Genomic DNA, 22852 nt, shown 5'->3' on the forward strand with positions numbered 1-22852 from the left:
CTCTCTCTCTCTCTCTCTCTCTCTCTCTCTCTCTTTCTCTCGGATTTCTCATTCTAGCCATTATAGGATTCCTAGTATAAGACTCACCCTTCCAATGTAAATTAGAAAAATTGCTAAAATAATCTGACCCCACTGTTTATGACATGGAAGCAATGATAGCTTTAGACAGTGGTTTCTGGAAAACAACAACAACAACAACAAAAAGATGAAAATTATGAATCCCCAGTTTTCTACCTCAAGTCGCTTCTTAGATAATGGCACAGAGCAAGACTTTGAAGAGGAATGCCACAATAGCGTAGAAGTCAGGGAGTACAAGCAGAGGACATTTGCTAGGCAAACTACCCAAGAAGAGGACCCACAGAGTGAATTGGGTTAAGAAATTTTAACAAAGTTCCCTTGACCTTGAGGCTTAGTAGTAAACTGCATATGCACAGTATTAACTTCTAAAAGCCAGTCAAAGAAAAACTATTACGAAAGAACTAGTAAAGAACTACCACCTAACTTTAAATCAAACAATCCATCCAGTTTCACACTGAGTCAGAACACATTCCATTTGTGACCTTACTAGAAGCACCTCATTTAATGAGTGGGAAGCTGAGGGTAAGAAAGACAAACCTATTGGGCTCCATTAGCCACAATGTGTATTGTAGATATACTCCAACAAAGATTACAATCAAGATTCAAGAAGATCAAGCTATTCTATGAGTGAACCAACTGTTCACACAAAACTAATCACTTCTTAAAAATAACAGTAGCCGGGCACCGGTGGCTCACGCCTGTAATCCTAGCTACTCAGGAGGCTGAGATCTGAGAATCGCGGTTCAAAGCCAGCCCGGGCAGGAAAGACCGTGAGACTCCTATCTCTAATAAACCACTAGAAAACCGGAAGTGGCGCTGTAGCTCAAGTGGTAGAGCGCTCGCCTTGAGCTGAAGAGCTGAGGGACAGCACCCAGGCCCAGAGTTCAAGCCCCACGACCGACAAAAAAAAAAAAACAAAACAAAACAAAACAGTAAAGCCAGGAGCCAGTGGCTCAAGCCTGTAATCCTAGCTACTCAGGAGGCTGAGATCTGAGGATTGTGGTTCAAAGCCAGCCTGGGCAGGAAAGGCTGAGAGACTCTTATCTCCAATAAACCACCAGAAAACCAGAAGTGGCGCTGTGTCTCAAGTGGTAGAGTGATGGCCTTGAGCTAAAGAGCTGAGGGACAGAGCCTGGATCCAGAGTACAAGCCCTATGACCAACAGGGGGCTGGGAAGGTGGCTCAATGGTAGAGCACTTGCCTTGAATGCATGAGGTCCTGGGTTCGATTCCTCAGCACCACATAAGCAAAAAGAAAAAAGCCGGAAGTGGCGCTGTGGCTCAAGTGGTAGAGTGCTAGCCTTGAGCTGAAGAGCTGAGGGACAGTGCCCAGGCCCAGAGTTCAGGCCCCACAACCAGACCCCCCCCCCAAAAAAAACCCCCAAAAAACAAACAAAAAACCCCCAGCAAAATCTTATACCCAAATTGGAAAAAACCCAAAGAAAAAATACATAATATGAAGGGGATGACAGAATTGGTGGATTCAGATGATTCAGACTTTGAAATAACTATTATAAAAGTGATCAACGATTTAAAAGATAGCATAAACCTAATGAAGAAAGAATAGAAGATACTTTTGAAAAAATTACCAAATATAGTTGAGTGCCAAGAGCTCATTCATGCCTGTAATCCTAGCTACTCAGGAGGCTGAGATCTGAGTATCATGGTTCAAAGCGAACCTGAGCAGGAAAGTTGGTGAGACTTTTTTTTTTGGTAGGTCTTGGGGCCTTAACTCTGGGTCTGGGCGTTGTCCCTGCGTTCTTCAGCTCAAGGCAAGCGCTCCACCGCTAGAGCCACAGCACCACTTCCGGTTTTCTGGTTGTTTATTGGAGATAAGAGTCTCACAGACTTTCCTGCCTGGGCTGGTTTTGAACGGCTACTCAGCCTCCTGAGTAGCTAGGATTACAGGTATGAGCCATGGGCGCCCAGCTAGTGAGACTTTTATATACAGTTTAAAACAACAAAAAGCCAGAAGTGAAGCTATGTCTCAAGTGGAAGAATGCAGAAGAGTGCTAGCCTTGAACAAAAAAAGCTAAGGTATAGCACCCAGACTTTTGAGTTCAAGCTCCAGGACACAACCCCCCCCTCCCCGCACCCTCCCACCAACACACACATAAACCTTAATGAAAATTTAATTGGATTGGTTTAATACCAAGGAAGGAAAGAAAACTACAATAAGCTTCAATAGGACTGAAGCATGGAGAAGAATATAAAGCATTAGAAAAAAATTAGGTAGAGCTTCATTAACCTGTGGTACCATAGTACTGTAGAACTGGAGACTCAGAAAAGAGGTGGAATGGGGGAAAAAAGGCAAATATTTTAATTTGATGAAAAGTACAAATACAAAGATTTAAGTGGGATCTACTATGGGAATTATTTGTTTGAGGAACACTTGTTCTGTAAAGCATTTTCTTTTCTTTTCAAAGGAGTACTGAAATAAAGAACTTCTTGACACAAAAAAATTCCTTACGGTTAGACAAGCTGTGCTGAGGATATAACTAAGAAATGGGGCAAAGTCCTTTCTGTGGGTGAGCAGAGAGAAGACATTTCTCTGTCAGTAAGGGTGTTGTGTGTTCTTATTTTGTTGGTCTATTATTATGTAATAGCAGGTAAAATGATGATTCTTTTAGTCATCTAGACTCTTCTAGTTTTTATCCCAATTAGCTTAGGATAAAAGGGATAATTCTGTCTCATTAAAATACCAATATCATTAATTACAGAATTAGAGAAATAAATTCAAAAGTTCATAAAGGACCCAAAGTGGCAAACATAGTACTAAGAGTAAGGTTGAAGGTATCACAATACCACACTTCAAATTATACTACAGAGCCACAGTAACAATAATAACATGGTACTGGCACACAAAAAAAAGACCTGAAGACTAATAGAACAACATGTATGACCCAGGGATAAAACCACACAGCTACAGCTAATTTTTTTGACAAAGGAGCCAAAGCACACTGGAAAAAAGATGACTTCTTCAACAAATCATGTTTGGAAAACTGGGTGTTGCAAGATCTCTCACCTCCTACAAAAATCAACTCCATTTGGAACAAAGCTCAAGAGCTCAAGCCTCCATACTAGAAAAAAAAATCAGTTTAAAGTCTTGAAACTTTAAATCTACTACAGGAAAAGGGAAACACTAGAAATTACAGGTAAATATTTTCTGAATAGGATACCAGTTATACACAGATTGGGAGCAAGGATTTACAGATGGGACTTCATCAAATTAAAGTTGCTGCAGTGCAAAAGACTCTATCTCCGGAACTAAGAGACAACCCATAGAATAGGAGAAAAATCTAACCACCCATTCATAAGATAAGAGAATAATAACTAAAAAAATGAATGTCTAGAAAACAAATAATCCATCTAATAAATGGAAATTGAACAGTTCTCCTAAGAAATGCAAATGGCTAATAGATACATGAAGAAATGTTCAACATCTTCACTCATAAAGAAAATGCATATCAAAACCATACTAAGATTCCATCTCACCCCAGTAAGAATGGTAGTTATCAAGAAAACAAATGCTGGTAAAGATATGGGGGGGAAAAGGAAACTTCATACTCTGTTGGTAGAAGTATACATTAGTATAACCACTATGGAAATCAGTATAGAGGTTCCTCAAAAACCAAAGATAGACCTACCTATGATCCTGCCATTCCACTATTGGGCATATATCCAAAGGAGAGTAAATCAATATACAAGAAAGATACCTACATATTTGTTTATTGAACATCATTCAAATAGTCAAACAATGGAGATACTCTGAGATGCCAATATGGTACACACACACACACACACACACACACACACACACACACACACACACACACACACACACACACACACACGGAATATTACACATGCATAAAGAAAAATAAAATCATGTCATTTCCAGAAAAATGGATGGAATTAGAGAATATATTGAACAAGACAAGGTAAAAAAAGAAAAGATACTGAGCCTGGTACAAGTGACTCATGCCTAAAACCCTAGCTACTCAGGATACTCAGGAGGCTGAGATCTGAGGATTGAAGTTCAAGGCCAGCTCACAGACAAATCTGCCAGGCTCTTATCTCTAGTTAACTAATCAAAAACTAGAAGTAGAGGTATGGCTCAAGTAGTAGAATACCAACCATAAACTTTCTTTACATAATTCTAAAACATTAATGAGCGTTGTAAATCCCCCTCTTCCCCTCAAAGTTTTGGGATATTGGGGGTAAATGTGCACAGAGTGCTATGTTGCCTTACCTAATGCAACAGTGCAATCAAATCCTAGATGCACATCTCTCACATTGCTCTTTATTATGAAGGAGTAGCCATGTATATATGAACATACAAATAATATAAAATCTTTTTAACTTAATCTGACCATACTTTTATAGAACAAAGGTATTTAGACCTATTCTTCTTAGTTTTTTTACATAGTTATTTCATTATTATTGTTCTTGTTATTATTATTGGTAAAACCAGGACTTGAACTCGGTTCTATGCTGGCTAAGAGGTACTCTACCACCTGAGCCACATCCCCAGATTTTTTTTTTGCTTTATTTTTCAGATAAGGGCTTTTTCAAAAATTGTTACAATAAAGGTGATGTACAGAGGGGTTACAGTTACGTAAGTCAGGTAATGAGTACATTTCTGTACTATCAGGGCTATCCTCTGATGAAAATCATCCTAACTTTCCTCCCAAGTAGCTAGGATAAAAGGTGTATACCACGACGCTTGGCTTATTGGCTAAGATGGGAAGTCTCACCAACTTTTTGCCAGGGCTGTCTTTGAGCCACAATCCTTCTAGTTTCTGTCTACCAAGTAGTCTACCATTTCTGGCTCAGATCTTTTCAATATATTTTTGTGGTGATGATGAAAGTTGATCTAACATAACAATAAATACAATAAATTGTATGAGGTGAATATCAGAATATTTAGATAAAAAGAGCTTAAGGGAATATTGCAATTTAACATCTCATGCGGTTACAAGTAGAGTACAGAACATTAAAATAATATTTAAGAGACTAGGCTATTTATGGGTTTTAATAGTCTCTCTTGTATGTCGTTTCCAAGTTGGCAACAGCAAAACCATGGCAACAGGAAATTCTTTCCTGCAGTGGAGTTTATGAATGCTTTTCTGTTTTCATGACTCAATTCCTTATTTAATTTCCTGTACATAAAAACTAGGAGAGATTACTATAGACTGCAATACAGATGTGCTAATCTAGAGACCCTCTCACAGGAAAACAGGTCACAGGTGTCTATGCAACAATTTTGAAATAAAATTTAAAATTACTTCCATGCAGACAAGCAGCAGAAGCCAATGAACTTGAACAAAAATAGATATGAGAATTCAACTATTTTATCTACAACTTAAAGTATGTGAGTGGACACCCTTTCTAGATTTATGTATCATAAACAGATAGTTTCATTACTGCACCTTTAATCAACACATTTTATGGAGCCAAAGTAACATCAAAGCCAAAAACCAAATTCTCTTAGAGATTAAGATGGAATGTGGATAATAATGGAAAGAAAGAATTGTTAAAAAAAAATCTCTTAGGTATTAAAAGAAAACCATAAGAAGGCTGACTATATAGACCAATATGAGGATCAGCAAATGAGTAACAGTAAAACCTTCTAGGGCTTACAATCAAATTATAAGTTTCTAGAGATTTTAACTACCCTATCATTCTGCTAAGTATAATACAATTAATACATTGCTATCCTGAAGCAACTCTGCAGGATCTGCATCCACTGCCCTGTATTCATTGTCTTCCCACACCTCTCCTCAGAGAGCAGTCCAACTCTGACGACTCTGATTATGAACCCAAGTATTCTAGTAGTATATCCTCTCTCTCTGGCTCTGTATCTCTATAGCTAATAGTTCGCTTCAATAAATGGTAGTGTTTTATGGATAGCTTAGCAGATAGATGTGCATCAGCCCAACAGGAGCAACACAAGCATAACAGGATATGTTTTCTTTACTTTTGGTATCAAGTTGTGCACGATACTTCTCAAATCCTTTTAGCCGAACTCTTTCTCCCAACAGTTGAAGGAACTCCTCAAAGGCTGGGCCTGCTGATTCATTGTTGTACATCTCTTCTTCAGTACTCTGGCCAGCTTTGCAGTACATGATGCCTACTTTCTGCTGATAGTTCAGCTGTGGAGACAGGCAAATACAACATATATGAAAATACTGACAGATACACTCTGTCCCACTTCAATGCTAGTAAGTTCTAGTAAGGTATATGCACAGCCAATAGCTAACATCCTTCTATTTAAGTCCCTTTATTTTAAGTCTCCTGTCTTTGACCCAAAACTTACAATGGAGAAAACATCTATAATCTTCATGAATTACAGAAAAAGACCAGCTGGGCATCAGTGGCTCATGCCTGTAATCCTAACTGCTCAGGAGGCTGAGATCTGAGGATCATGGTTCCAAGCCAGCCCAGGCAGAAAAGTCCCCATGAGACTCTTATCTACAATTAGCCACTCAAAAGCTGTTAAGTAAGTGGTGCTGTGGCTCAAGTGGTAGAATGTTAACCTTGAGCATAAACCGGCTCAGGGACAGCACCCAGGCTGAGTGCAAGCCCCACAACCAACAATTAAAAAATATATATATATATGAAAGAAAGAAAAGAAAAAGGCCAGAAAAAGTAAGTTATAATCCCTGTTGATATTTCAGAAAATTTCTTTTAATGGGTCACAAAGTACTGCCTCAACTTTGAGGCAGTAAGAAATGGTCTGGCAATGGTTTCCTCGTTGAAAGTGAAGCCTTTGCAAACTTAAAAGCAGAGATCCACCTTACAAAACATTTTAAAATAAATTGTTTCACATTGCAAAGTCCATTTGAATACTTGCTCTTTTTCTTATAATATTAGACTTGTCATGATTAAGATGTAGACTTAACAACTTCATGTGCCCAATTAAATTATGAACGTGGTTATATCTTTGTTAGAGTGTTAGCTAGCATCATCAACAATGTACTTAGAGAAACTTCTTTCTCAAATATTTTTCTCCAAGTTGAGAATGTGGCATAGTGGTAGAGTGCTTGTTTAGCATGCATGAAGTCCTGGGTTTGATTCCTCAGTACCACATAAACAGAAAAAGCCAGAAGTGGTGCTGTGGTTCAAGTGGAAAAGTGCTAGCCTTGAGGAAAAGAAGCTCAGGGACAGTGCCCAGGCCCTGAGTTCAAGCCCAGGACTGGCAAACAAACAAACAAATAAATAAAAGAATTAAAAAAAATTCTCCATGGAAAGTACCTGGAAAGAAACGTTAAGAGGTGCCTCACAATGGCAATTCAACTTGTGACAAATACTCTTTCCTCAACTGCAGTTAAAGCATTCAAGTGCTGATTCACACACATCATCACAACTACTCAAGAGGCAAAGATGGGGAGGTTAACAGTTCAAGGCCATTTTGGTCAAAAAATTAATACAAAGCCATCTCAATAAAAGAGCTGGGCATTGTGGTTCAGAGCTATGATTCTAGCTAGATAGGAGGCATAAACTGAAGGATTGTGATTCAGATTAGGCTGAGCAAAAAAAATTTAGAGTTAGCTTTACAACGTCGGTGCGGGGGTGGGGGGGGAAGAGGGGGGAAGGAGAAGGATTGGGATTGGGGGGGAGGGGGGAGGCTGGGAAGGGATGTGAAGGGTAAACCAAAGGAGGAGGCTGCAATGCTTGGTAAGAAATGTACGCATTATCCTGTCCATGTAATTGTAACCCCTCTGTACAGTATGTTCACAAATAAAATTAAATTAAATTAAAAAAAAATTTAGAGTTTACCTAAGAAGCATAAAGGTGTGGCTCAAGTGGTAGGGCGTCTTCCTAGCAAGCACAAGGCTCTAAACCTCAACCCAAAGCAATGACAAATAAGCAAATAGTAAGTAAATAAGAAATACCCAAGAGTTTTAAATATAACACTAATCAAAACATCTGTTCAAAATATTCCCCTAAGAGAAGTGACAGGTATTCAATTAATAATAAACAAAATACTAGCACCTATTTCATGGTTGTTTAGCGAACTATGCGCATCTCCTTGGTAGATCATGAATACATTAGTGCTCGCAGATAGATGAATAGATATTAAAAATGATTCATCATCGAAAAGTCTAGTAATTTTGCAAAGTTTAAGGAGACATTGGTCATCAAACAAGAAATAAGTCTGCAATATAAAAATTTAGGCTCTTAAAACTCCCATAGCATTAGAAAAATTCTTTGTACATAATATTTTTTTTCCAGAATGGCACTGTACCTACTTAGTAAGTTTTTGTGTAATAGAAACAAATTAAGGATGTAGCTCGCTGGTAGAGAATTTTCTAGCATTCACAAGGACCTAGGATCCTCAGCAGAGAGAGGGGGCAGGGGAGAAGACAGGTGAAATTATTATTACTATTTTAAAGTGAAAGAATCTGGCTATACTTCCAAGCTGGACTGAAATTCTTGAGCTCAAGTAATCTTCCTGCCTGGGTCTCTTGAGAAGCTGTAGCTACAGGTAGGTGCTTCTATGCCTGGGGAGGTGAAATTTTAACAACTAATAGTATTACAGGTCTTACCATTTGATCCACAAGTATATGGAAGGTCAGAGAATGGAAGATAACTTATTTAGGAAAGAGGAACACAAGCTCACCATTGTAGTAGTCCCATGATATGGTCCAAGAATACTATTAAGAGTCAATCAGCCTTGTCTAACTCTATTTCTATCAATACACACATAGGCCTACAATCTCACATTTGCAATTCTGAGGTTGAAAGGTAAGATTCAAAATCTAAGCAAATACATTTGCGGCAAAATTGGATATGAGACTGACATTAGCACATTAATTTATTCTTTGTGTGAATATTCATATTTCTTCCTGCATAAATATTAATGTGTTTGATTATGGGGTGTTGTCCCAGATCCCACAGGGAATATATTAATATATGGTGCATGCATTTCATTACTCTTCTAGAAATGTGAACTTTTCTGAATTCCGAAACACACCCAGTTTCTTCCATTTTACACTGAGGGATTGTGGACCTGAACTTTCTTTCTTTTTTGGGGGTGGAGGGATCTGGTCGTGGGGCCTGAACTCTGGGCCTGGGTGCTGTCCCTCAGCTCTTCAGCTCAAGGCTAGCACTCTACCACTTGAGCCACAGCGCCACTTCCAGCTTTTTTCTTTTTGCTTATGTGGTGCTGAGGAATCGACCCAGGGCCTCATGCATGCAAGGCAAGCGCTCTACCACTGAGCCACCTTCCCAGCCCCTGGACCTGAACTTTCTTTTACAGCTTTCTAAATCAAGTGTTTCCGAATAGCACCACTACGAAAAATGTCACAGGGAAGAAGGTGCGCTTTTCCTGCTTTCTCTGCTTGTCTGGATAACAAGGAATCCCAACAGCTTTCACATAACCAACGGACATATATGTTCCCTGGGAGTTCCATAACTGCACAGAACAGTCTGCTCTGAGCTACCTACTCCTGTGGGTAAAGTTCCAGGTCTAGAATTTGCAAATAGCTACATATACCAATCTTAGAATATTTTTTAAATAGCATACAAGCTGACATTATTGCTACTTAATTATTAGCAGGAATACATTTGGGACTTTTTGGTGAGTTGGGAAAGGACAAAATAACGACAATAAAAATCAAAGTAAAACCTGTTAACACCACTGACATTGAACTCTTCTGGGCTGGTCTGTTTCTAAAGTCTCAGTGTGCTTAAGGCTTGAGAGGAGCTCCCACAGGTAAAAGGTTTCATTCTTAGAATTGAGTTGAGTACCCTTATTAGGTTTGACAAATAAAGAGCTAATGGAGGGAGTAGTAGACTCCAGGTCTATTACAAGGGAAGTTCTTAGACTCCAGGACATCAAACTCTCTTCCCACAGAAAAACTATCAGAGATAAAGCAGTCTGGGGGAAGTAAGAGAGCTTAGAGTTGTAAGTTGTCAGCCGAACAGCTTCCTAAGGCATAATAAAAGTCACTCAGGTCAGTAGAAAACATTAGAACTCACTGTATTTGTGGATGCCTTTAAAAAACTTCTTAGATAAAAGGCCTAAGATTTCACTGTGCAACATCCAAAAGGATTCATTTATCTACTGAAAAAAATTCACTGAAGAAAGAAGATAAGTAAGGAAGCCTCCCTCAAAGCACCAGATAAGCAAGCCCCAAGGGCAATGAGACAATGTGGCTTTTCATGGGTTTCTCCTACTCTGGTGAGCGCCACCTGCAGACAGGAGAACAAACTAGCTTCACTGTTTTGAAAGGAATGCTTTAAGAAAATTAGGAAATGAACAACAATGTCAAATTTTCTTCAGTTTGAAACTGCAAATGTCTCCTGTTCTATCCTCTCAAGGAGGACTGTATCCTGATTTCTAATACAATTAAATCAAATGTAGGTGGACTTCTCTGAACTCAGCTTCTGTAATTTTTAGTAATCATGTTCAGAAAGTGGAAATCAGTGACTTAGGGAACTGTAACAAAAAAAAATCCAGAAAAGAAACAAATGTCAGTGGACATACATGTCAATGGCTTTGAGATTTTTATGAAATAATATTTCCTATTTTTCTTTTGAGAAACAGACAAATATCCATATGGATATTTGGACAATATTCAATGTTATTATCAAAACAAGCTGGTTTTATCTGATAGGAGATTGTGCTTTGGGTGATCTCTGGCCATTGTATACAGTGACTGGATTTGTGCTTGCAGACAAACTGTTCCTTTGGAGTACAAATGAGAGTGTTGGGCACTTAATCTTTTGTGTCATAAAAAGTGAAGATGTTCAGACCAAGAGGACAAAGACTGCATCTGAGAGAAAGGTTTTTTAATCTCAGCAAAGTAAATTATCTTTCAACACCTACAGAAAGTGCTGTGGGCTACGAGGGCTAGAAAAGTACAGTACTGAGTTGTTTTTTTGCTTCTCCTAAGTATGTACTTCAAGAAGAATCTAAGGAACGACACAGGCTGAAGATCCCTACATTTTTGAAATTTTAGATTAGGAATGCTCGACCAAGAAAGTTTATGAAAACATTCCCAATCTTCAAATCTCTGAAATCTGAAGCATTTTTGGTCCCAAGTATTCTAGGGAAGAGTCAGTCAATTGGCACTGGAATCTGACTTACACAATCCCTAAATTCCTGGGAAGATGACGGATAAAGCCGGAACCTTTTACCAGTAGAAATAGGTTTGAATAACCATCTTCTCAAAGACCTCTCAAGAAATCTGGCATGTTCACAGTCTTTCCTGGTGTAATGGTCATAGAAAGGACACTAGGATGACACAGAGATGTAGACAATACATTTTATACAAAAGCATTAGTATTTAATATGAATCTAGAACTTTATGAGGTATGAATGATAGAGGTCTTTCAATGTGCAACAATTCTCCAACAATGGAATATGAACTATTAAAAGTCTGAGACCTTCAGGAGGAGGCCCAGGATTGTCAACATCATCTTCACAGTAACAGGAAAAGGCTATTTGCCCTTTTCCTGCTATTTGCATTGATGGGCTTACACTTGAATCATACCAAAGCCAATACAGGGATTGATGGTATTCTTTTTTACAACACATTCACTACTATCTCCAAAAACACTAGTTAAGAAGTCCTTGATGAAGCAATAAAACACTGATCTCCAAAAACAATCTACCCATATGTATATACACTCTAAAAAATATTCTGTGATGAAATGGAGTGTATGCAAAAAGCATTTGCTGCCTACTGAAGTACAACAGATGCCTCAAGAAGCCCTTGTTGAATGAGTTTCAAGCTGAACTAACTAGGCTGTGAGAGGGGACATGACTCCTTATCCTGCTAAGATACCTACATCTGAATCTGTGGATCCTTTGAATATATAGTGTTATGTGGAAGAGGAGAAGGTAAGGTATGAATTTAATTAAATTTGCTTATTAACAGATAAGGGATTCTGGATTATCCAGCTGGGTTTAATGACAAAGGGGTCCTTAAAAGTGGAAGAGGGCTGTGCTGTGGTGGCTCAGGCTAACTATTCAGAAGGCTGGTATCTGAATACTGTGGTTTGAAGTACAGACAGGAAAGTTTGTGAGACCTATCCCAATTAACTAGCAAAAAGCCAGAAGTGGAGCGATGGCTCAAGTGGCAGAAGACCAGCCTTCAGTGGAGGGAGAACAGAGTTAAGGGGGAAGTGCCCAGGCTCTGAGTTCAAGACCACAGGTACTGGCACAAAAAAAAAAAAAAAAAAGAGGGAGGCAGAGAGTGATGGATAATTGCCAAGAAAAGCATATGACAGAGGCAGGGAAGACTGCTAACTTTGAAGAAAGGCAAGTGCAGGAACAGAGTACTGCAGGCCACACAGTCCTCTCCTCAAGCATTGAGGTTATACAGCAATAAAAACTAAAAGGGGTGACATTGATCAAGATGCCCTATATTCATAAACTGCTTTGTTGAATGGCAACTACTTTATACAACTACTTAAAAGTAATATAGTAAAAATACTTTAAAGAACTGCCAACAACACGGTTGTTTATACTTGCATAGATGGCCAATTCTTGCTTGAAGACTAAAAAAATAAGTCTATTACTTCAGGGAAAACAGTCGACAATATTTTATGCCAATTATGCCGTTTAGTCTTTATGTCAAAACATTGAACTGTGGAAAACTTGTAGCTATCCCAAAAAGCTTGCACGCTCCATAACACTGGAACTTTTCCAATAAGATCAATGCTTCTGTTACTAGGATGTTTTCATGATTATGAATCGAGTAAACACCTGCAAAGTCTACATAGGTGGGTCAATATTCAGTAATAGCTACATGAAGTTACAAAATCATGTGCTGGTAAAAAACTTATTCAAAGTGCACAAAAGACAATACATTTTTAGTATAACTACAGTACACTCGTGGTTTCAAATTTCATAGTGTTATTTATCTTTAAGAAACCACAAATTTGCACTGAGTTTTAATATCATATCAAAGAAAAGTAGCCACAATTATCTGAAAGGCCATAAAATACCCTTCTTTCCCCAACTATCTACACCATGTGAAGACAGATTTTCTCTAACCACTCCAACCCAAGCAGAATGCACAGACTAACAGTAGAAGCAAATATGCCAGCCCATTGCCTCCTCTTATACCAGATATTAAATCATATCTGCAAAGATGTTCAATGATGCTATTCACTGCATTAATTTTAGTTGTTCTCCCAAAATTTTATATTATGGTAAAATAGCCTTACTATTGTTATTTTTAAATGAATTAACATCTCAATGTCTAAAATTGTCTATTTAAAAGTTAATACTATAAATAAACATAAACAAGCAAAAAGTCACATAAACTAAAGCTTTTGGGGGCCTTTGGGAACTTGAGAACAAGATGAAAATGTTTGCAAACAAATAGTTTTTTAAAAAGATTAAGAAAAATAGAAACAAACTTAAGAGAAATATTGTCTACCACTGCTTTATTCTGTGCTTCTCAATCAGGACTAAGGCAGGCAAGTACCATTTCTTATGTTTCCCATTATTCTGATGATGTCTTTTCTGAAGATTCTTTCACGATTTTTCCCTTTGTCTGCATTTAAGGTTTTCTCTGTACCAGTGATTTATGGTTTTTTGTATTCTTGAATCTGCACTGGGATCTGTGAGTTTAGAGTCTGAAGCACATATGGAATATGTTGAGTTATTATAGGCTCACTGACACTGTCAGGTGTTGCTAACCCCTCTGAGGACTCTATTATAAACTACTAATAGGCCAGGTGATGGATATCCCACAGCACACTTGCTAGTTCGGGGATTTTTTTTTCTTAATTAACTTGTTGGTATATAATTTTTTTTTTTTTAACTACAATTCTGTGCACTGTGTAAGCTGCAGTTAATCCTACCCAATGTATTTTTTCAATGTTTTATAGTTTTTGCATCTATAATTTAGATTTGGAAATTTATATCTATTTCTGTTTAGTACTCTGTAATCTTTCCTCTTACCTCCTCAACATATAGAAAGAAATTTGTGTCATTAACATGATTGGCTTTAATTTTATCTTCCCTTACTAAGGACTTGTCTTTTTTCTTGCTTGCAACTTCTAACTGATTGGTCAATGTAATTTTGAATACTGTACTAGGCTTTCAGGTACTAAAATATTCCTGTATACCTATTAAATATCTTATTTTGAGGGAGGCAATTCAGACAGAATTTCCTCCCTGTAAGTATTCTTGGGCTTTGTTCTGGGACAGTCAAATTGTTTGGAAATAGCTTCATTCTTTCAGTTCTTGGTTTTTTGTTTTTTATATCTGCTCTACTTGATCTAGGTTTAATCCAGTAATAATTTCTGTCCTACTATTGAGGCAAGAATAGTCTGAGACTCTACCCACTGGCAGGTGAAATCTGAGTTTTCCTGTATGTTTTGTGGAAGCAGAAACTATTCTCACATGAGGGAAATTGAGTGTACTCTCTTCCCTAATGCACTATTCTGGAAACTTTAGTCCCCCAGCCTTTAACTGTGTGTTTCAACCTGAGCTGCAGCATAGAAATTATTCAGGTTGAATGCTGGAGAAGTGTTAAGAGCTCTCAACTGTTTCCCTTCTTCCTTCTGACTTCACTGTCCTTCCGTGCCTAATGTCCAATGTCATATCTCCCTTCAGTTTGTAAATCAACTTTACTGAGATACAATTTCTGAAGGGTACACTGCATGTTTGAAGCATGCAACTTAATGTGTGCTAACAAATGACCACTCTAATGACCACTCCCCAGTATTTCATCCATTCGCACATCACCTCAAGCAACTGCCTAAGGCAACTTGTGACTGAGTTTTTTTTCACTATGAATTACTTTTGCATACACTTTTCATGAATATTTTCAGTGGCAGTACTCTACAATGCCTTCTACCTACTCTTAATGCTTTGTAGCTCAGCCAGTATTGATGGCCAACTGTCTGTCTTATTGCATCTGGCTAGTCTGCATTTTTTTCTCTTTTTCTCTTCAGAAGTTACTATTAAAATTGGCCCAACTCTAAATTAATATTAACTTGCTAGGTAAAGAGAGAAGTTCTTGATTCTATCTTAATACATGTTTTCAAACTTCTCATCAGTTGTAAGTTATTTTCTACAAATATCAAAGTATTTCTTGGAATATTGCTTCTATTCCCAACTGATGCATAAATGTCTTTTCTTCTAGAAATCCAATCACACATATGTATTACACTGGGACTCACATGCCTTTTAGACATTTTTCTGTATTTTTCATGTTCTCTTGTCTCTATTCTTCAGCTGTTACTGTCTTCATTGATTTTCTCTTTTCTTATGTCGAATACACTTTTAAACATACCTACTTTTAGATGAATAAGACCTTATCCTATTTTTATGAGTTTAACTTACATTTATTTCCGCTTGTTTTATAGGTTTGAGTTTCTCTGGTGTGATTTGAAATCCATTTTTTTAAATCTCTGTAACTCTGAGAGCTGTGAGAACTCTTAGCTGTCTGCTGATTTGAATCTGCTGCTCTATGTAGGACATCAGCCTCTCCCTTTTACATATCAGGCAAATATCCCAGGGAAGAAACACTGCAAGATATTTCAGAAGTTCAACTCTAATTTCCAAATTATTTCTTTGGATCAAAGTTTTTGTGTCATGTTCATGAATTCCTCCATAAAGCCACAAATCCCAGAAGAACTCTAGAGATTTCATTAAAACCTTTTTTTAGGTTTACATTTCAACTTGTGATCTATTGGAAATAATTTTCATGTAGGTTATGATATTTAAGTCCAGGATTATAATTTTGTTTACGGATGTCCAATTGTCCCCAGCACTATTTGTTTGAAAAGCTTATCCTTCCTCCTTCAAATTGCTTTTATAGCTTTGCCAGAAATCAGTTGGATACATTTGTGTGAAGCTATTTCTGGTTTTTCTATTCTGTTCTACTGACCCATGTGTTTATCCTTTAACAATAACACTCAGTCTTGATTACTCTAGCTATATAATACATCTTGAAATAAGGCAGAACACATTTCTTCCATTCCCAAATGATTTTAGCTCTTCTAGTTTCTTTGCCTTTTCACATAAATTTTAGAATTTTTGTAACTATAAAAACTATTGCTAAGATTTTTATAGCAATTGTGATAAATGAAGAATCAGCTTGGAAAGACCAGATGTCATTAATATTAACAGGCACTGAATCTTTCTATAAATGATTACAGTATGCTATTTCTTTAGCCTTCTTTGGCTCCTTTTACAAATGATTTGTGGCTTTCTGCATGGCAGTTCAATGCATGTTTAGTTCAGTGTGTGCCCAATTATTCTTCCTTTTCAAAAAAGAGGTATTACAAATGATATTGCCAGTTGTCACATATTCATGGAAAGAGATATAATTAACTCTTTGTAAGTAGATGCTGAATCATACATCCTAGCCAAACATACTTGGTAGTTCTAACATTTTACTGATTCTTTGAGGTTCTGCACAGCCTAGCACTGCTATTATGTTATCTGAAATCAAGAGTTTTATCTTTTCCTTTCCTGTGTCTACATGACTTCTATTTCCTTTTCTTATGTGGTTAAAATGACTAGAACTACCAGTACTATGCAGATTATCAGTGGGGAGAAAATCTGAATATTGTTCAGACTTTCATTATTATAGAAAGTACATGTGAGGTTTTCTTGTAGATGTTCTTCAAGAGAATATTTCTTTCTATCCTTGTTTGTTTTTTAAAATCATGGGTGAGTTTGAATGGTGCCAAATATATGATTTTCTTTCTTTAGTCAGTATTTGAATATACATACCAGTACAGTAAGTTTATTAATTGACTTTTTGTGTGTGTGTGTGTTGGTTGTGGGGCTGGAATTCTGGGCCTGGGTGCTGTCCCTCAGCTATTCAGCTCAAGGATAGCGCTCTACCACGTGAGCCATAGCACCACTTCCAGCTTTTTCTATTTATGTGATGCTGAAGAATCAAACCCAGGGCCTTATGCATGTGAGGCAAGCACTCCACCACTGAGCCATCTTCCCAGCCCTCTTAATTGACTTTTGAACATTGATCCATTGTAAGAAAAACTACATATACATATATACCCATACACATATACATACCATACAAATATATTTATAATTGAGTTATAGTTGCTAATAACTGACAAGGAAATTTGCAGGTATATTTATGAGGTATGTGGTTTGTGGATTTCTTTTTCTTACTTTGTCTGCTTAGGTAATTTTTTGCCTAAGTGGACAACAGCTTTCAGTTATTTTTCAGATAGGGAGTTCCCTGACAGTGATCCTCTTTACCTATAACTCCAATTGTAGGTAGGATCACTGGTGATATCCACAATATCCAGCTTGTTTGTTGAGATGTAGGCCTCATTTTTTTGCCCAGGTGGGCTTCAAACATAATTTCACTCTTCTTTATGGCTGTATAGTACATCATTGTGCATATACTACATTTTCTTTATCCATTCAGTCAATGAAGTGTACTGATTCAATATCCTGGCTACTATGAATAATAAATGACATATGCATCCAAGTATCACTATTGTATGTTGATAATTTCCCTTTTATCCCCAGTATTTCCCTTTGCTCTAAATTCTACTTTATCTGGTGTTATAGACATTATGATGTGTGTGTGTGTGTGTGTGTGTGTGTGTGTGTGTGTGAGTGTGTATGTGCGCGCGCATGCGTGCGTGTATGTATGTGTGTGTGTGGTGTGTATGCTTGTACCCGCATGTGTGCATGCATGCACCTGCACATATTGTGTATGTTTGTACAGTCTTTTTGTCTTTTACTTTCACATTTCAAGTGAGTTTCCCTGAAATAGCCTAATAGCTTATATTGTAACTGGACATTGGTTTTTAAAAGCCCGTCCTATCAATCTGTGTTCTTTAGTATATTTAGACCATTTTACATTTAAAGAAATAATTTGGTGGACTAGGGATGACCTCTACCATTTTATTATTTTTCATTTATTTTTGTTATCCTGTCTTTCTCAAGGACTAAGCTCTGTTTTAGAACTGTGCTTTGACTTATCTACAGTGCTCTGGAATATGTGTCTTAGCAGTGTTTTTAGGTATTGTCATGTCTGTCTAGTTATATCTATGCATTAGATCCATGTCTTTAAGTGTCAACATCCTACTAACTGGAGTGAAATGTGTATACATGATTGCCCTTTAGTGGTAACATTTCCTATTTATACAATTGTCTTAATTTCTCTATGTACCTCAATATACATCTCAGATAATATCACTATGGATTCAAGTGCCAAAATAATATAGAAAATAGCAAAAGTACTTGCTGAAATTTTTACTTTTTTTTGGCCTGTCCTTAGGCTTAAATTCTGGGCCTGGATGCTGTCTCTTGAGCACTTTCACTCGAGGCTATTGCTCTACCACTTGAGCCACAGTGCCACTTCTGGCCTTTTCTGTGATTCAATTGGAGTCTTACAGACATTCCTACTAGGGGTGGCTTCAAACCAGACCTCAGTCTCCAGAGTAAAAATTTTCACTCTTTATATTTTTTGTTCCTCTTTCTTGAAGGTCTGAATCTCTTCTTTTATCATTTGCTATATAGGGAACCTTTTTTTCAGCCACCATTCTCTTTCACAACAGGCTTTTTTTCACTACTAAAAATCTGAATTTTCAATAGATTCATATTCAACTGCCTGGTCCTGGTCTCTACAGTAGCTTTTCCACAACTATGACCTTCACTATGATGTTCCATGATTTTTCCCAATTCGAACTTGTGCTTTTTCAGCATTTTTACTTTTTTAAAAACAAAACCTCCTATTGGCAAGCCTTTAACTAAGTCTCTCCCAATGCGGCCAGCAATCACTTTAACACTTTCTGAGCATGGAATTCATTTTGTCACAGGTAAGATCCATGTCATGGAAGATGGTCAGGCACTTCTGGCTTTGAACATCCTCAGTAATTACCATGAACTTTATAAATGCACTTCATGGTTCTGTAGATCAGCAAGATTCATGTCAAACACATGACCCTTTAGGCCATATGTTTCCGTAAGAACTTGTTATTAGTATTTTTCAATACTTCTTAGATTGAACATGGCCAATTGTAACAATCATACTTAGAAAATGGATCAACCACTTTCCTCTGGGCTACCATTTACTGCCTTTTGTAAGCCACTTGTTCTTACCACGGTGCTGCTCAAAGAGTCAAAAGGGAATTAGCCATATTTTAGGGGGTAGGTCTACTGGTGACAAAGTCTCTTCATTCTCCTATTATCTCAGCATCTTGACTTGCCTTTCATTCTTGAAGCATGCTTTTTTTTTGAATACAGACTTCTGAGTTGATAGTTTCTTTTTCTTTTTTTCCTGGTACTTACAAAAAGAATGTCATATCATTGCCTTCTGCTATCCACAGTTTCTAGTGAAAAAATCTCTCATTCAAATTGGTTTTCCTTAATAGGTAGTATGTCATTTCTCTATTTCAGCTTTTAACCTTCTTTATTTAGTGTTCATAATTTGACTAGGATGTGTCTTTGCTGTGGCCTTCTTTAGATTTAGCTTATTTGGTTTTTAATTAGCTTCTTAAATCTGTGGGTTTATATCTTTTGCCTAATTTATCTATTTCTTTTTGCATGATTTTTCAAGACCTGTCTACTTTCTCTTCTCCTTCTAAGACATTAAGGACACAATGGTTAAGTGTTTTCTTTTAGTCCTACAAATCCTGAGGCTCCCATTTTTTCACTCTATTCTTTTTTGTTCAGAACTGGTGATTTCTACTGTCCTGTCTTCAAGTTCATGGATTCTTTTCTCTGTCCCTCTTTTGCTATTAAGCCCATCTATTTGAATTTCTTTAATTTTTTAATTTTTTTTTAATTTTTAATTTTTTTGTCGGTCATGGAGCTTGAACTCTGGGCCTGAGCACTGTCCCTCAGCTCTTCAGCTCAAGGCTAGCGCTCTACCACTTGAGCTACAGCGCCACTTCCGGTTTTCTAGTGGCTTATTGGAGAAAAGAGTTTCACAGACTTTCCTACCTGGGCTGGCTTTGAACCTCAATCCTCAGATCTCAGCCTCCTGAGTAGCAGCACCCAGCTGCAAATTTCTTTAATTTTTGTTATTGTATTTTTCAGTTCTAAAATTTTTATTTTGTTTGCATTTATAGCTTCTATTTCTGTGTTGTCTTTTTATCATCTCATAAATAATAATCATAATTGTTCAGTGAAGCATTTTTAATGGCTGTTTAAGAATCATTGTTAAGGGTTGGCATTCATTGTATCTTTTCATTTTCCAATTATCCTTATGGTAAGTATGACTAGAAATTTACAATACAAATATGGACATTTGGGGTATAATGTTATGAGAGATGGGCCTTATTTAAATCTTTTGTTTTAGTAGGCTTTCATTATTACCACTCTGGGAGTTAAAGGGAACACAACCAGCTGATGTTCAGAGTCAAACTTCCCTTTTAGTCTCCATAACTCTTTAAGGGAAAGCAATACCTCTGGGTAGAAGTTTCAGCTTCCTATTAGAATTCTATTGATGTGACTGTGGCTGGAAGTATATCGTTCCTGTATTCTATGTGGCTTGATAGACGTTGTAATGGGTCTCAGGGGGATATCAAAACTGCTCTCCAGGGCTGGGAAGGTGGCTCAGTGGTAGAGCGCTTGCCTTGCATGCATGAGGCCCTGGGTTCGATTCCTCAGCACCACATAAGCAAAAACAAAAAAGCCAGAAGTGGTGCTGTGGCTCAAGTGGTAGAGCACTAGCCTTGAGCTGAAGAGCTGAGGGACAGCGCCCAGGCCCAGAGTTTAGGCCCCATGACCAGACCCCCCAAAAAATAAATAAAACTGCTCTCCATTAAGCTTTCTCTGATGCCACTCTACAAATAGGAAGTTCAGCTCTTCACTTAGCCCTTCTCCAGCAGTGTTGCACCAAGGATCAGGAAGAAGATCAGTAGTCAGCTGGGATAGAGAGACTATTGTAAATATTTTTTCTCTTTCAATAGCTTTCCCCTTTGGGTCTTTTTGGTTAAAGATAAGAAACTACTGGGGCATTTTTTGTCTGTGCTTACTGAGATTTCGAGGTTGCTGGCTTCTTCAGATTCACACTGGGGATGTATAAACAACAAGAACAAATAAAAACTGAGAGACTTCACCATACTTATTCCTCAGATCCCAAGGCTCATAGCAAGTCTGTTTCTTCTGCTTATTTTCTAGATTTGTGTGTGTATGTGGACTGGGAACTGTCCCCTATCTTTGTTGTTCAAGGCTGGTGCTTTACCATTTTTGCCACACTTCTATTTCCTGCTTTTTGCTGGTAATTGGACATAAGAGTCTCATACACTTTCCTGCTAAGGCTGACTTGAACCATGATCCTCAGAACTCAGCCTCCTGAGTTGCTAAGATTTTAAGTGTGAGCCACCAGAGCCCAGTTTCTAGATTCTTTTAATTTTTTCTTCATATACAATGTCCAACATTTTTGTCTATACTTAGGAACAAGAATAGAGAAAATAAAATAAAACAAAATAGACTTATCCTTCTTTCCAGAAACTGAAGTCACAAAATAGTTTTAAAAATATTTCGTCTATTTTTTCTAAATAGTGGGTGTTATTCTCACTGGACAATCTGGTCTACAGTAAGCTACTCTGCCATGGCTGGTCCTTTGTGTTTTGAAATCTTTATGATTCACATTGACAGTACTCATTTTGGTTTTATGTTCATAAACATAATTTTCTGAACTACTTCCTTCAGATAAATCTATATTGTCCTCTAAAAATGAACGCCAAAGAGACTAGGAAAAAGCTTATTTTTGAGAGCAAAAAATTGCTAATTTGAAATTTTATCTTCATTGGAAATTACTAACAAAAATTCAATTAAAAAAACAACATATGGATACTGGGTAGGAAAGAGAGTTTTTATAAAAGTTTTGACAGACGTTTTCAAAACTATTTATGCATACTTACATAGATATATTCTATTTTTATCTCTAGCATAATGTAAAGGAAATATTCTATATCACATAATCTTACTTAATGATGTGTTGTGAAAAACTTCTCACAAAAATAAAAAAGCTTCATCTGGGGTATTAATCTGATACTAACTCTACACGTGATTTGATACTGAGATGAATTTCAATTAAATAGGAAAAAAACCCTCCCTTGCAGAATTGTTCGCTGTAGAAAAAAACTAAAATCAACCCAAATGCCCATCAATAGAGATACAGTTTAAATCAATTATGGTACAGTAACATAATGGAATATTATGCAGCCGTAATGATGATAATGGGAAACTTTTCTATGTAATGACATAGAAACATCTCCAAAGTCTATTAATCAAGTAAAAATGTATGGTCTTCAGATTGCCTTATTTTATATAAGAAAGCAGGGCAATAAAAGTACATATGTCACAGTAGTCGGACAACGAAACACAGAAATACTGTATATAAGAAACCAATAAAAGTAGCTGGGCACCAGTGGCTCACACCTGTAATCCTAGCTACTCAGGAGGCTGAGATCTGAGGATTGCAGTTCAAAGCCAACCCAGACAGGAAAGTCTGTGAGACTCTTATCTCCAATAAACCACCAGAAAACCGGAAGTGGCGCTGTGGCTCAAGTGGTAAAGTGCTTGTCTTGAGCTGAAGAACTGAAGGACAGTACCCAGGCACAGAGTTCAAGCCCCACGACTGACAAAAAAAAAGAAAAAAAAAAAGAAAAAGGAAAAAGAAAACAGTAACTGATAACTGAAAGAATAAAAACAAATAGGTAAAAGGTAGAAATGAGATTGCTCAATAAGTTACATTAGTTTGAACTATTTAAGGCTACTACTACTCAAAATCCTGTAGTAAAGAAACAGTTTAACTTTTTATTTTATAGTTAAGTGTAAAACACAAGCCATAATT

General features: G+C 37.2%; 1 protein-coding gene across 9 annotated transcripts in view; it reads right to left on the reverse strand.

Annotated features, from left to right (window-relative positions):
* Sipa1l1 (signal induced proliferation associated 1 like 1) overlaps positions 1-22852 on the reverse strand; it is a 332505-nt gene that overhangs the window by 84256 nt on the left and 225397 nt on the right. For all 9 annotated transcript variants that reach the window (XM_070030941.1, XM_070030933.1, XM_070030924.1 and 6 more), the window contains one exon: positions 6058-6232. In XM_070030941.1, the coding sequence (XP_069887042.1) occupies positions 6058-6232 (175 nt within the window). The remainder of the gene's footprint in view (positions 1-6057; positions 6233-22852) is intronic.

The sequence above is a fragment of the Dipodomys merriami genome, unplaced genomic scaffold (genome assembly GCF_024711535.1).
Source record: "Dipodomys merriami isolate MVZ:Mamm:240054 unplaced genomic scaffold, mDipMer1.0.p SCAF_1, whole genome shotgun sequence".
In the NCBI taxonomy this organism is placed as follows: Eukaryota; Metazoa; Chordata; class Mammalia; order Rodentia; family Heteromyidae; genus Dipodomys; species Dipodomys merriami.